This window comes from Fulmarus glacialis, unplaced genomic scaffold, assembly GCF_000690835.1.
Source record: "Fulmarus glacialis isolate BGI_N327 unplaced genomic scaffold, ASM69083v1 scaffold25373, whole genome shotgun sequence".
NCBI lineage: Eukaryota > Metazoa > Chordata > Aves > Procellariiformes > Procellariidae > Fulmarus > Fulmarus glacialis.
Window position 1 is genome coordinate 3,951 of NW_009205215.1, and position 13,201 is coordinate 17,151.

Below are 13,201 nucleotides of genomic sequence, written 5' to 3' on the forward strand. Positions count from 1 at the left end.
TGAGCATCAACTAGGTTATGCGTTTAGGGAATATCAGCTTTAGAGTGTCTTGGGCGCTTTCTTTTTCTTGTGGGTTTGTTTGTTTGTTTGTTTTTCCTCGTCACCTTTCCTCTTATTACTCCTCTAACTCTGAAATAGACTTTTTGCATGTACTGTTCCTATGCCAGTGGAGCATATTGTCATAGCCAAATACAATGCCTTTAAGGAAGAATAGGGCACCCAACCTCTGGTAAAATAAGCACTTTGTTTTGTATATTCAAAGTGTTACACAAATCCAAGATAACAGCCTTCTATTTTTTTTATTTTTTCTTGCTTTTTTTTTTATTGTTTTATCTTGAGAAAGTCCTGTCTCCTGGAGGTTAGTGGCAACAGGGTTTCCTAACTGTAACTTCATACTCATTCCTCCAAATATGTACATTTAAATGGGTACATTTAAAAACCCATTATTTTTTATTTATTACCACTGGGACTGAGGGGAGGAAAACGGTTTTGTACATGTTATAGTTTTTGTTATTTTTGTAGGTGCTGGAGAGAACCTGGAAAACACGATGGCAGCCTTTCACCAGTGAGTACAAATGGAACCAATAATGCTTAAATCAGCAGTGTTCTCATTGTCTTTAGTGAGTGAGGCAATCAAGAAAGATAGGACTTCCATCAGTTGTTTGGGGTACAGTGTCCTGTTTCTGAAAGTCATCTCTCCTTTGGATGGCTTCTGTGGCTTGCTAAACGTTACTCCAATTTCAACAAGAAGGAATTGGGATACCACAAACTATGTTTTGTACACAATAACGTGGTAGACTGACAACTGGAAATAAAACTCCTGAGGCCCGATTCCTTCTGTGCTAGCTAATAAAACATGAAATGATACTGCTTCCATGTATAATGGCGATTGCTTCCATTAATTTATTTATCGTTATAAAGCTATTTTTCGTAACTAATATCTGTTTTTTCTCGATACATTGATGTTTCTCAAAAGGTATTTCAGATCATAGCCTATACCAATATGCTAATTAGCATACAAGGCTGGATTTCAGGAAGTCTGAATCTGTTGACTGCTATTTCGGCTGTAAGCAATTCTCTTAGATATTCCACAGTTTCATGGTATTCAGTTCCCTCCTCTATATAGAAGGTTAATAATTTGTCTCCTAGAATTACTGTGACTGAAATCCTAACGTGAACTAACTTTTAATATACCATCTGTAAAGCTATTAAAAGTGTTTGTGTTATGTTTTTTCCCTTCATACACATATTTCATTTGCACAATGTGTGAAAGCCTCTTATCTAGGGGTTTAAAGTGGAGTTGGTACTGGAAAGCCTTTTAAGCCTCCAGCATTTAAGTAGAGAATTCTAACAAAGTTCTAAAAGGCATTTGAAAAAGAAGCATATCTAAAACTCCAGCTGCCAATGAGCAGTGACCAAATTATGTAGGCTTCTCTTTGTTTTGTTTGGGTTTTTTAATTTGCTTTGTGCTAAGTAGCCTCATCAGTTTGCACATTTCCTTGCAGACTGAGGAGTGCCAGCTTTCCCAATCAAACAGTGCTATTGAAAGTACTGCAGTATTTTCTATCTCCATGGAAGCTTAGCATAGTTTTGTGGGGTTTTTTTCCTGCTGGCCTGCCTTTTTTCAAGTCTGCTACCACAGTTTCTGGAAAGTGCTTTTTTTTTTTTTTTTAACCATTTCTTAATTTTCATTTAGTATCATACTGGTTTCATATGTATAGGGCTCTTACAAAGAAAGTTATACCATAACCTATTTTTATTTCATTCCCAGAAGTAAGCTGTAGTACTTAGAGTAGGGACTGTGCTAGGAGTCAAATAATGTTTTGTGATAATACAGACATTTGTCTGACTCTCTTCTGACCATTTAAAGTATTTTACAACTATAGTGATAACAAATGTGCTGAGGTCTACTTTTTTAACTCAATAGCAAAGTTCAGTTACTTGTTTTGAAATTGTCTTGGCTGAATAATAAAAGCATATTACTTCTGCAGAAAGCAGAGTCAGAGCGATTACTTTGCATTAGGCAGTAGAAAGTCTTCTGGCTTCCTCTGTGGAGGGGTAAAGGCTTTGTCCTTCCCATCCGCTCATTCCCATCTCCACTGGTAAGCCAGCAAAAGGAATTGGGTAGAATACTGGTGATCTGCATGGTGAAAAATCAGCTGGATTGGCTCAGACGGCTGGTATGAGGTAATCAATTTACAATCCATCAGATTTTGCATGAAGCCAAATAGGGCGTGCCTGCAAGAGCTGTTTCTGCAGGTTTGGACAAGCAGGCATGTTTGACCATTGATGTAGTTGAATGCGAAAGAGAATGCTTGTCTGCAACGTAAGACCTACCCCCTTGTTTTTGCTTTGTTGACAGTAACGTAAGTATTGACAAGCAAATAGTTTTACTTACGCTATTTACACTTTAACAGTGATTGGAGAATATTTAATACTGTTGCATGATAATGAAGAAATTATTCTAGTAATATATAAACTAAGTGTATGGGGGGCGGGGGGAGGCCTTCTTGGTAATTTCAAGTTCTATACTAGCTTAACTTAAAAACATTCTGTAAAGCAATTATAAGCTTTTTGTACCAAAGACAGTATTTTTTTTTGTTTGCATGGTAAAATCCCTAATAGATTTTTTGGGCTGTAATCATGTTATACTGTATTTAAATGCTTCTGTGGTGGTTTTAGTTTTTAAAATAATTGATTTTTAGCTGAAAGAGACACTTGCAGTGTCTTAAAGTATTTGGGGATCTGGCATAAAAAATGTCATAAGAATTTAGTTACGAGTTTAATTGTCCCTAATACAGGCATGGACTTTAGCATTGTCTTGACAGGAAGCTACTAAGTAAACTCTCCAGATACTTTTCTCATTGTATTTCCTTTTCTTTTATGAACATACTTGGTTTAGACAGAAAGCTTTAAACACTGTAGTTACAGCAACAAAAGTACGTGGTCAGTTTAGTATTTATAAACTTTATACATTGTGCTACATTAGGCCTTGCCTAATGGAATTTAGTTTCCAAGGTAAAGCTTTTCTTACATATTTCCTGGTATGCCCTTTTACTTGAAAACAGTTGGGAGTTAAACACAAGCAAAGAGCTCTATCATCCTAATTTGCAAATGTGAGTCTGCTTCACAGCTTGAGTTCTGGAGCAGTTGGATCTGGATCCAACACGTTCTTCTGAATCTGGAGAACATCTGGAGTCTTCTCTGGAGCAATGTAGATTTGACGTGTTATTACAGAGCTGCAGAACAAACTGATTTCCAGCTGAAAAAACGCAGCACTTTAAGGAAGCTTATTTAGCAGCAAGCTGCTAGTAAGAGCCTGGCAAATTCTCAAATTTGTTAACAAGGCAAGTTGTTGTTCTCCTTTTTCCATGCAGCATCAGTCCTGAATTTCTTAAGCAGTAAGATTTCTAATAAACTTTGCTAGTTAAATGATAATATGTGGTACTAGATGGGAACGTCTTCTACAAATTTGGCAAATCTCCTGCAGCATATTTGGAGATGCTTTTCCTCAGGAGGAAAAATGACACAGAACAGGCTGTGTATCTTCCATGTGTAACAGGATTTTGTTCCTCTCCTAATTCTTAATTAGCAGCACTGGAAAACAGTTAGCAAATTGGTTTTAATTTGACAACCCCCTTCTTGAACATTATCCCAGCTAGACCAGAAATTGTGTTAACACTTATGGGAGTATGTTCTTTTTTTTTTTTTTTTTTTTTTCTGTTATGGCATTTATGAATGTTTATGGCATGTCTGTACTTCAGCAGTCAGCAGTAAAGCCCTCTTCTTAAGGAAAAGGCTGTTTCTGAAGTCGCAGAGCTTTGGGTGCAGTATAGACTGTACTCATAGATGTTACACATTTGTTTGTAGGTGGATAAAAAGAACAGCCCAGTGTTTTGAAGGAAGTGTTCAGACTTCAGGCTGGGACTTTTAGCTGTCTGCTGGAATGATACCTTCTGAGTATCTTTTCTAATGAAATGAGCAATTCATTTCTCGTTGGAATAAAGCTTAGTTTTTCTGTTCTGGTGTGAGGTTTCTTGTACTTATTTTTCATCAGCATTATTAGTACTTTCTGCTTTCTTTACTCCTCCTATGAGTTAAGTTTATGTAGAATGGATTTGGGATTGGATTAGAACTTTTCAAAGCAGCAGAGTGGAACAGAAATAGCTATTTTTCTTTGAAAAATATGACTGGGTGTTTTAGTGATTTTTTTTCTTTTTTTTTTTTTTTTTAAATTTAAAATTAAAACTTTTTCATTAAAATAATAATAATTTTTTAAATGTAGTTTTGCTAGGCCAAAATCCTGAAAGCACCATTGCTAATTTCCTGATCCTGATCCATTCCTGATTAACTTAAGTTAAAAAAAGCTTTCACATCCCTGTCATTTGTTGTTTATGCTTACCACAAAATTGATTACTTCTTCTAAAAGAGCTCTCTTCTTCCAGTGGTAATGTGCTGATACTAACAAACATCACACTCAAAATTCTGAAACAATACTTTAGAAGTAGGTTTCTCAATACTGAGGCAGTAGGCTGCAATCGACAGGTGTGTTCCTTGATTTCTATGGAAGATGGAGCCAAAGCTCTGTCAAAGCAAATTCAAATCCCATCTCTGATTCATATGTTTATTCTTGCATCAGCTTTCCCACTGCAGCAGTTATTTGCTTCTTGCTTTGCAGTAAGATTGTGAGGATTCATTGCATCATAAAGCATTTAAAGTACCTCCACTGAGATTAGTTTAATTGAATAACATGTATGTGTTAGGTTTGGATCTGTGTGAAATACACATGTGGTTCACGGCAGACTTCTTTGCTTCCAGTGCGGTTAATATAGGAACAGACATGTTGGAGCTAGATTGTCACTTGACGAAAGATGAGCAAGTGGTTGTGTCCCATGATGAGAACCTGAAGAGATCAACAGGAGTTGATGTCAACATATCTGACCTCAAATACTCTGTAAGTTGAAGAAAAAGTTAGTGCGAGATGATGTTTAAAAATGCGTTTGTAGAGTGGCTGGGGGGAGCAGAAAGGTTGTGTACCTGTGTGTGTATGTCTAGCCTCCAAAATCTCAGTAGAGGATTCATGTTGTCTTGCTAAAAAAACAAAGTTAACTAGCTCCCTGTGTAGTCAAGGGAGAAAAACCGGCACATTTCCAGAACGCGTTTAACTCTGTCCAATAGTAGGTTGGATGAATAGCTTTCTGGAGGTGGGCCTGTTTTGCCATACTGATGACAAAGGAAGCTTAGTCAACAAGCTCCTTCTCGTATGACCAGCTTTTTATTGGGAGAACCGGTAGATGAATCCCACCTGCATTGACAGTTTTAAAAGCCTGTTTTACAGGCTGTCTTTCCATCTGATATTTAAGTGGAATTTTCAGAATTTTCAGACAGGTGTCTGGAAACGTCTTGCCTTACTCAGCTACAGGTAACAGAAGTCTAAGAATGCCAAATAGCTCAAGTAAGAATGAACACGGTGCTTGTAAATCACTTTTTGGGCAAGAAGATTTAAAAAAAAATACAACATTTTTGTCTTTAAAGATAACTTACATGGCTTATGAATTATAATTTTTTTGTCTTTTTCAAGAAAAGTCACGATTATATACCTGCATTTGAATTAGTGTTCCACTTCCCTTTATTTTTAAGGAACTTCCACCATATCTCTGCAAGTTGGATGTCACATTTCAGAAAGGTAAGTCTTTTGCCGTTTCTATTTACAGTACCAGTAACTAATTTTCCATTATTGTAGTGTGGTAATTTCTTATTTTGGCAAAGGGAGTAGAAAAGTGGATTTGCTTCTATCAGTATCTTGATAAGAGAAGTTTTAAGAGGAAAATATAATCCTAGCTTTAGAAACCAAAATACATTTTTTTCATACCAGTTGGCAGTGATTAAGTTTAAGATGTAAGATCTATTTTTCCAAGTAAACATTTCAATTGTTTGCTTGTCTACTTCTTGCAACTGTTGTCCAGTTCCCTTGTGAGATCTTCAGAGGGTGCTGATTGAAAATGTGGTGTTCTGAAAAACAACGAGAAGGCAGAAGAGAGTTTCTTTACAACTCAGATGCCATTGTGCTGGTGCACTCTGGGCTTGAAGTACTACGAGATGTCAGATAATATAGGCATTTACAGAAGGGTGAATGGAAAGAGTAGTAGTTACTGTATGTATGACTTAAAGTTCAGTACCAGTGTTGCTGCAAGAGAGAAAACCTAGAAAAAGATTAACCTGTTTTCTTGCGAAAACTGTGGTTCGTGGGACTGTAATTTGAATAAAGCATACAGGCTAAAATTGGGAGCACTTACGCCTAGAAAAGGCTACTGGAGATGATATCAGATGTGTTTGCTTGCTTGAGGGGCTTTGTGACTATCTTGTGTAGTCTTTCCATATTTGAATTGCCCAGCAAGCAAATTTTGTGTTAAACATTTCTGTTCAAAATTGCAAAATACTTAAAATGCAGCAAGATTAAATCCATGACATGTTATTTTCACACGTATGTATCTTTTGTTTATGTACAGTAATACAAAGAGATGGCAAGAACCTTCAGTTAATTCCCTGGAGCCACAAGCAGTTTCAGACAATAAAATTTGGGGGGTTTGCTTTCTGTTCCCTCTACTCATTATGCTTCTCCAGTAAATTTTCCTAGAAGGAAAAGTTTTTCTCCTTTGGTCTTGTTTCATATTAATCTCATTGCATTTGGTATGTGGTAACTGAGCCCGTGTTTGCTATTTTAGGATTTTAACAATGTCTGCACTCCTACCGTTGCTAAATAATGACTGAATTTAATGAAGTTCAAACCTAAATATGCAATATGCTCAGGGCGTTTTCATTATGGAATTGAGCTTGTCATAATTAATTACAACTATCCAAGTGGAATAATTTTTTTTTTTTCAGTTTAAAAGTGTGCTAATTCTAGGAACTTTTTTTTTTAAATTTTAAGATAACAAGTGCTCTGACATCTCAGCTTTTATCTATGGTGTATTAAAAATGGTCACAGCAGTGACAACTTTCTTGTTTCCCCAGAATGTCACTGCGAGGGAAAAGACAACCGTATTCCACTCCTGAAAGAGGTGTTTGAGGCATTTCCACAAACTCCTGTCAACATTGACATCAAAGTGAACAACAATGTGTTGATCAAAAAGGTACATGAAAATCTATGCTGAACTGAGACTGAATGTCATGTAATGATGAAATTCCAAAAGAAAAGTTTCTTGGAGTTGCTAACAGTCTGTGACACTAAAATCTGTGTTCTTGGACAGCTTCATTCTTCACATGTTATATCTTGCTCCATGTACAAGGTAATACAGAAGACAGAAGTGATCTTGTGCAAGATATTCAGCAAACAGCTCTTTACTGACCGTTTATCTTGACATGAAGCCGGTGCTACACTGCTAGACACATGTTTGGTTTGTACTTCATATGAAGGGTCGACTTATAGACTGTTGCCTACCAAAGCATCATAAAAACATGATGTCAGTGTAAAGATCAGTGTTCATTACAGAAAAGGAGATCTGCTTTCTGTCAGATACTATTTTGCCATCTCGTTCTCTTAAATTCTCTAGGGGTTTGGTTTTTTTTTTTTAGGTATAATGGTCTTTCTTTTTATCTGTTGACCTGAACACCTCTCTCTCTCCAGTCAAAGCAGCACAATCATCTTAAGATGGGAGAGAGCACAGAAGAACTTTCTTTTCTGTAATGACTTACGTAGTTGAAAAGTAACAAGTAGGGTTGCAGTTAAATAATTCTGCACATAATTTTCAATGAATACATGTTAGGGTTCTGCTTTTTTATATTGCAGGTTTCAGAGCTGGTGAGTCAGTATAAGCGAGAGCATTTGACAGTATGGGGGAATGTCAGTTATGAGGTTGTATCAAAGTGTCTTAAGGAGGTAAGAATGGGTCCAGCTACGCTTTGTTCTTGCCTGCTTGTTACTGTGTGGTGACAAAATGTACAGAAAAGTACCCTGTAAATCAAGATCTAGCCAGCTATGCCAGACTTTCAGATGTGATGAGAAATTTTGCACTTAGATTGTGTTCTACTTACTACGTTGTTACAATAAATCAAGCACAGTTAACACCCATATACTCTGCAAAAAAATACTTGAGGAATTAAGCTTAATCATGTTTTATTCTTGTTCTATAAAATATAGGGTGTTAGGATTTTATGTCAGGAAGTCTTAGAGCCTGTTTTGCACATCATTCATCTAGTACAAAAGCAATTTTTCTAAGGATTGCTTATTGTGTGTTTCTTTTTGTGAAAATAATGGATTTGGCTGCTAGTTGACACACAGTTATATTGGTATAAAGCTGTTTTATTGCTATAGATTCTATTCCTTTTTGTGCTGAGGAATTGTACAATTTAGAATTAAATTAAAATTGTGCTTAGTCCAAGGGAGTTATGCACCTGAGTGAAACTGATCTAGTTGAGAGTACAGATATTGTTCTGATTTATCTGTGCAGGACAACACACTATTTCCTACCTGAACAGCAGTTATATTTGTTCATTTTCGTAGCATCGGTGCCCAAATGTTTTGGTTCATAAACCAGCATCTTTAAAAATGTGTTGTGAAGTGAATTGGTGTGATATCAAACTGTAACAAGTCCTGTGCTAAAGCACAGCTTGTTCTTTGTGGTAATACTAGTCTAAGACAAAATGCTGCATAGTGTCATGCAGTCTGGAAAGACGATGAAGGCAGGTAACGCAGTACTGCAACTTGTGAAACTTTACCTTTTCAGGTCCCAGTGCTCCTTGAGATTGTGTAAAACTTTTGCTTGGATTACAAGCTACCATAAAGAGTAATTTAAATTCAGTGGCAGGCATATCATAAACAGTTGGCAGCCTAATCTTTAGGCTAAACTTTAAACATGCATTGATCAGTAAATTTAATTGCAACAGATTCAGCAATCTACCAAGGTAATTTAGAATCTTTCTTTCCTGGCTCCTACAGAATGCTGACATTCCCATCATCTTCTGTTTGCAACGTGTCCTCCTGCTTCTTGGCCTGTTCTACACTGGTCTGCTGCCATTCATTCCTTTCAAGGAAGAATTCTTGGAAATTCCCATGCCTTCAATCATCCTCAAGTGAGTGAGAGCCTGTCGGTGGGTGCTGCACTGAAATGATAGTAAAACAAGTGAAAGATAATGCCAGCTTGAGCATTGGTTTAGTCAGTATCCTCGGGCTGAGGATACTGTTTTGTTAATTTAGGCACTTTTGTATATTCCTAAGAGAAAGCTATGCAGATCTTCTGCTCCTCTGTATTTAACCTGTCTCTAGCCAGTTACTCAGTTGTTAGTGTGGGGTGCCTGTGTGTATCAGTGTTTCCTGTAAATACCGCCTTCACGGAGCTGCCTTTACAATGCAGCTTGTGCTGATGTCATCTAGATAGTAATATGTAGCAGCACTGTACAAATAACTGATTCTTGCACTTTTCTCCCTCTTTCTTGAGAACAAATTAGTCTGAATAAGGCCAAGAGGCAAGTCATAATAGGGTGGATATGAGATTTCACGTGCTCTTTACTTTACTCAAAATGCTGCTGAATAACCATCTCTGCTGCTTCTCTTATATGTAGCACATTTCTCTTGTGTAACCCAATTCTAAGTCACCGTCCTAGACAGTGAAATTACTGCTCTAATTTGAGAAACTGCAAGATTAATTCTTCATGTTCCTTTTGCAGGAACATCTCAAATAACATTTTAATCTGTGCTCTGGTAATCTTTTTTCTTCCTCTTCCTCAACAGGCTGAAAGAACCACAGAAGATGACAAGAAGCCAGAAATTTATTATCTGGCTAGCTGACACGTAAGATTTTAATCTTCTTAAATTTTTATTTATATTTTGCCTATATAGTAGCAGTTGGCTCAAGCAACTAAAACTAGCTATTGCTATAGCTACTTGTTATGTTGTAATTTTTTTCAGCTTCTTCTAGCTTTATTGTCAGTGCAGTGTAAATCATATTCAAATCTTACGTAGGTGTTCCTGTACGCTTTTATTTTTCATACGCTAAAACATCCTGAGGTGCAGTAACAGTGGGCATTATTCCAATTTAGTCTATTTAGTTTCTGTCGTGTGTTCAGTTAATTAGCATACAAGTAGATTCAGAATGCAGTTTTCATGTTTCATGGAATTGTGACTGTTTTCGTAATGTTGTCAGAGGAGATATTGTTTGGCTTACGTGCAACACTTTGCATTTTAAGAATATCTGTGCTTCAGAGGAAACTTAGTTACATGCTTTCAGAGGTTGACCGTGATTGCAGTAAGTGTCTTCTGGCTCTTGCTTCTGTGTCTGACATCTGTTAGTTTGATTTCTTGAGTGGCCAGTAGAGTTTTCATGTCTCCTGGTGTGAAAGATAAAATCTCTTCTGAAAGGAATTGATTCATTGGACATGGTACAGGGTACCTGTACAGTGAAGGAGGAGTCTGCTGGATTTTGATCTTCAGAAGAGTTAATATAGCTAATGCGAATTTCTGGGTATCTGTGTTAACCAGTCTTGAGTTGCTTGAACTGAAAGTTTTCTAATCACTTTCTTGTGGAAAACATTGAATCTAAATGCTCTGTGGAAAATTTGTTACAGAACATCAGCAGACACTGAAAATTTCACATATACTTCAAGTTCTTAAATAATATCTCCTTTCTGCAGATTGCTAATGCGGAAAGCACTTTTTGACCACCTCACTGCTCGGGGCATTCAGGTACAGTGTGGCAAAGCTAAAGGAAATGTGCTTTTAACCTAGTGAGAATTTGAACCAGCCAGATATGGCCCTAAGATGGGTTCATGTTGTCCCCAATGTGTTCTGCTGTGTTGCTAGGATTATAAGTTACTTTTTCGTTCCTGAGGAATAGCTTATGCCGTTATATTTGCCGTTCTGTAGTTGCAAAGGAAGAATTGTATGCTTGGAAAAAGACTCTTTAATTTAAATCTCTTTAAGATTATTTTTTTCCCCACTTCAAACTTAAGCCTACAAAATCTGCTAAACTGCTTGCTTATTTTGGGCTTTTCACAAAATAGTATTTTGACTTTTGGAAATACCTGATGTCTCGGTTAACAAAATGGAGTTGGAGTCACCACTAGAAAATGTCCCCTTTTGGAGGGCGAGGGGAAGGAAGTTGATATGTTTGTGTGCATGTCTTTGGCGTCACAGTGTAATCATTTATCATTTTAAATATATGCGGCATCGCCTCTCTCACACAAAACAATTTAGGTCAAAAGTCACCTTTTTTTTTTAATGTGAGTATTTCCTGTAATAATTTGTCTCTCTATCCCATCTCATAGGTGTATATTTGGGTACTGAATGAAGAACAAGAATACAAGAGGGCATTTGATCTGGGAGCAACCGGAGTGATGACAGATTATCCAACAAAACTTAAGGAGTTTTTACACAATTATCCAGTGTAGAGGAAGAAAACCAAGGAAGTTCTTGCAGAATAGATTGTGAGCCAAGGATTTTCTTCATTAAAAAAAAAAAGAATTTGAGCAGCATACACAGATCACTTTGTTTGAAAGATGTAATTGGATGATCTATTACCTTGTTGTCAAGTTGCTACCTAATGTAAAGGTTGTCTATTTATTTTAAAATTTTAATTACATAGTTTACATTTGTAAATAGCTCATTTAGCAACAGCACACTTGACAAGTAGTGATGACTAGGGAGAAAGTTGCTGGATAGGATACCTGTAGATAATAAGCGTTATTTTACCTGTCACAAGTGTTCCTAAGCAGATGTCAAGACATGTCAGTTATTCTAGTTATATTCTAGTGGGCAGAAAGGAAAGAATTTCTGAAAGTGTACCCTATGTGTATGCATTTCTTGTGTTGCTTTCAGTTTTCAGGTAACTCATAGGGCAAAAAAGAAAAACAATGCAGAGGAGAAATAGAAAGCAGAATCTGTGACTAGCCAGATAGTTTAGCCTGTGAAGTGTAGTCAGTAAAGGCAGTCACTTTTTTACCAAAATTAACTCACTTGGTCAGTATAGATTTACTCAGTTATGTTGAATGTTGAGCTTGATTTGCAACTGTATTTAGACGGCTTTCTGATGTGATGGTAATACTGTGACTTATTGGTCAAGGTCTAAATACAGCATTTAAGCCAGGATCTAGGTTTGCCCCTGGTTCTGATCTGCCTGTCAAGCTACCATGGCATGGCAGTAGCTAGCTTTCCAGCAAGGAAGATTGCACTTATTATAGATTACACTTACTTCAAAATAGTCTTTTCATAAAGGAAGCCAATGTTAGAAATCTTTTGCACATTTGTAGTTCTAACATCTGTTGGCTTGATGAATGGGAAGTTGTTTTTAGGGTGAGGGACCAAAGACGACTTAAGTTTGGTCAGGAGTTTCAGGAACAAATTAAAATGTTCCCATTAAATTAATTCACCCAAAGCAGATTTATGTGTATACTTATAAAAGGAACACGTGTCAATCTAGGATGTGTGTAAATTTTAGTCTTTTTCTCTCCACAAAAGTACATTCAATATTCATTAAGTTTATGTGCATGGACATGGAAGGTAACTTTACTGGCAAAAGCTAGGAAACACCAAGCGTGATGGAATGGGGTTAGATAGGAAGATATTTCTGGAAGCTTACGTCCTGTTCTGTCATTGTGAACAGGTGTTATATATGTGTCAAACAGATTGGAGCCTGCAATGCCTGCGTGCTTTGGTGTTGTCATGTTAAGTGGTAGGGTTTTCCAGAAAGAATTTGATTACTGTAGCCTAATTATACACAATGACATGTATAAAGCTCAGTCATTTAATCATCAGATACTGCTGGAATAAAACTATTGTTTAGTGATAGTATCTACTTCTTTAAGGAACTTCATGTGAAAACAGTGGATCTTAATAAATATAGTAGCCAGATGCAAGAGTATATTTACTGCAAGGTATACTCACTGTTATTAAAACTTTTAAAGTAAGTAATTTTTTTCCCTTGCTAGCACCGATTTGGAAGGGCTTGTTTCACTCCACTGGCTGCTGTGCCATACTTGTAATTGTGGAGCGTCTTCGCTTTTTCATTATGGCTGTCAGTAGGCTGTCAGTGTTAGAACATCAAGTCCATCTGGATGGATAATATTTGTTTCTGCATTGTAATTCCGTTCTGAGGAACATTTCTATATGGATGAAGTGGAAGAAACCACTGCATTTATGATTTAAGTGAACATGTGATGATGGTGGCAAATGAGTTCATGGTGTCCTTCTAAATATCTGCCTGGTTAA

At 36.8% G+C, this 13,201-nt stretch overlaps 1 protein-coding gene across 1 annotated transcript; it reads left to right on the plus strand.

The window, feature by feature from the left end:
- Positions 1 to 527: 527 nt before the first annotated feature.
- Positions 528 to 11,851, plus strand: GDPD1 (glycerophosphodiester phosphodiesterase domain containing 1). Its single transcript, XM_009575327.1, has 9 exons — positions 528 to 565; positions 4,819 to 4,954; positions 5,641 to 5,686; positions 7,015 to 7,133; positions 7,790 to 7,879; positions 8,939 to 9,072; positions 9,731 to 9,790; positions 10,630 to 10,681; positions 11,263 to 11,851. The coding sequence occupies exons 1-9, from the start codon at positions 549 to 551 to the stop codon at positions 11,383 to 11,385; spliced, it is 777 nt and encodes a 258-aa protein (XP_009573622.1). The 5' UTR covers positions 528 to 548; the 3' UTR covers positions 11,386 to 11,851.
- Positions 11,852 to 13,201: the final 1,350 nt, after the last annotated feature.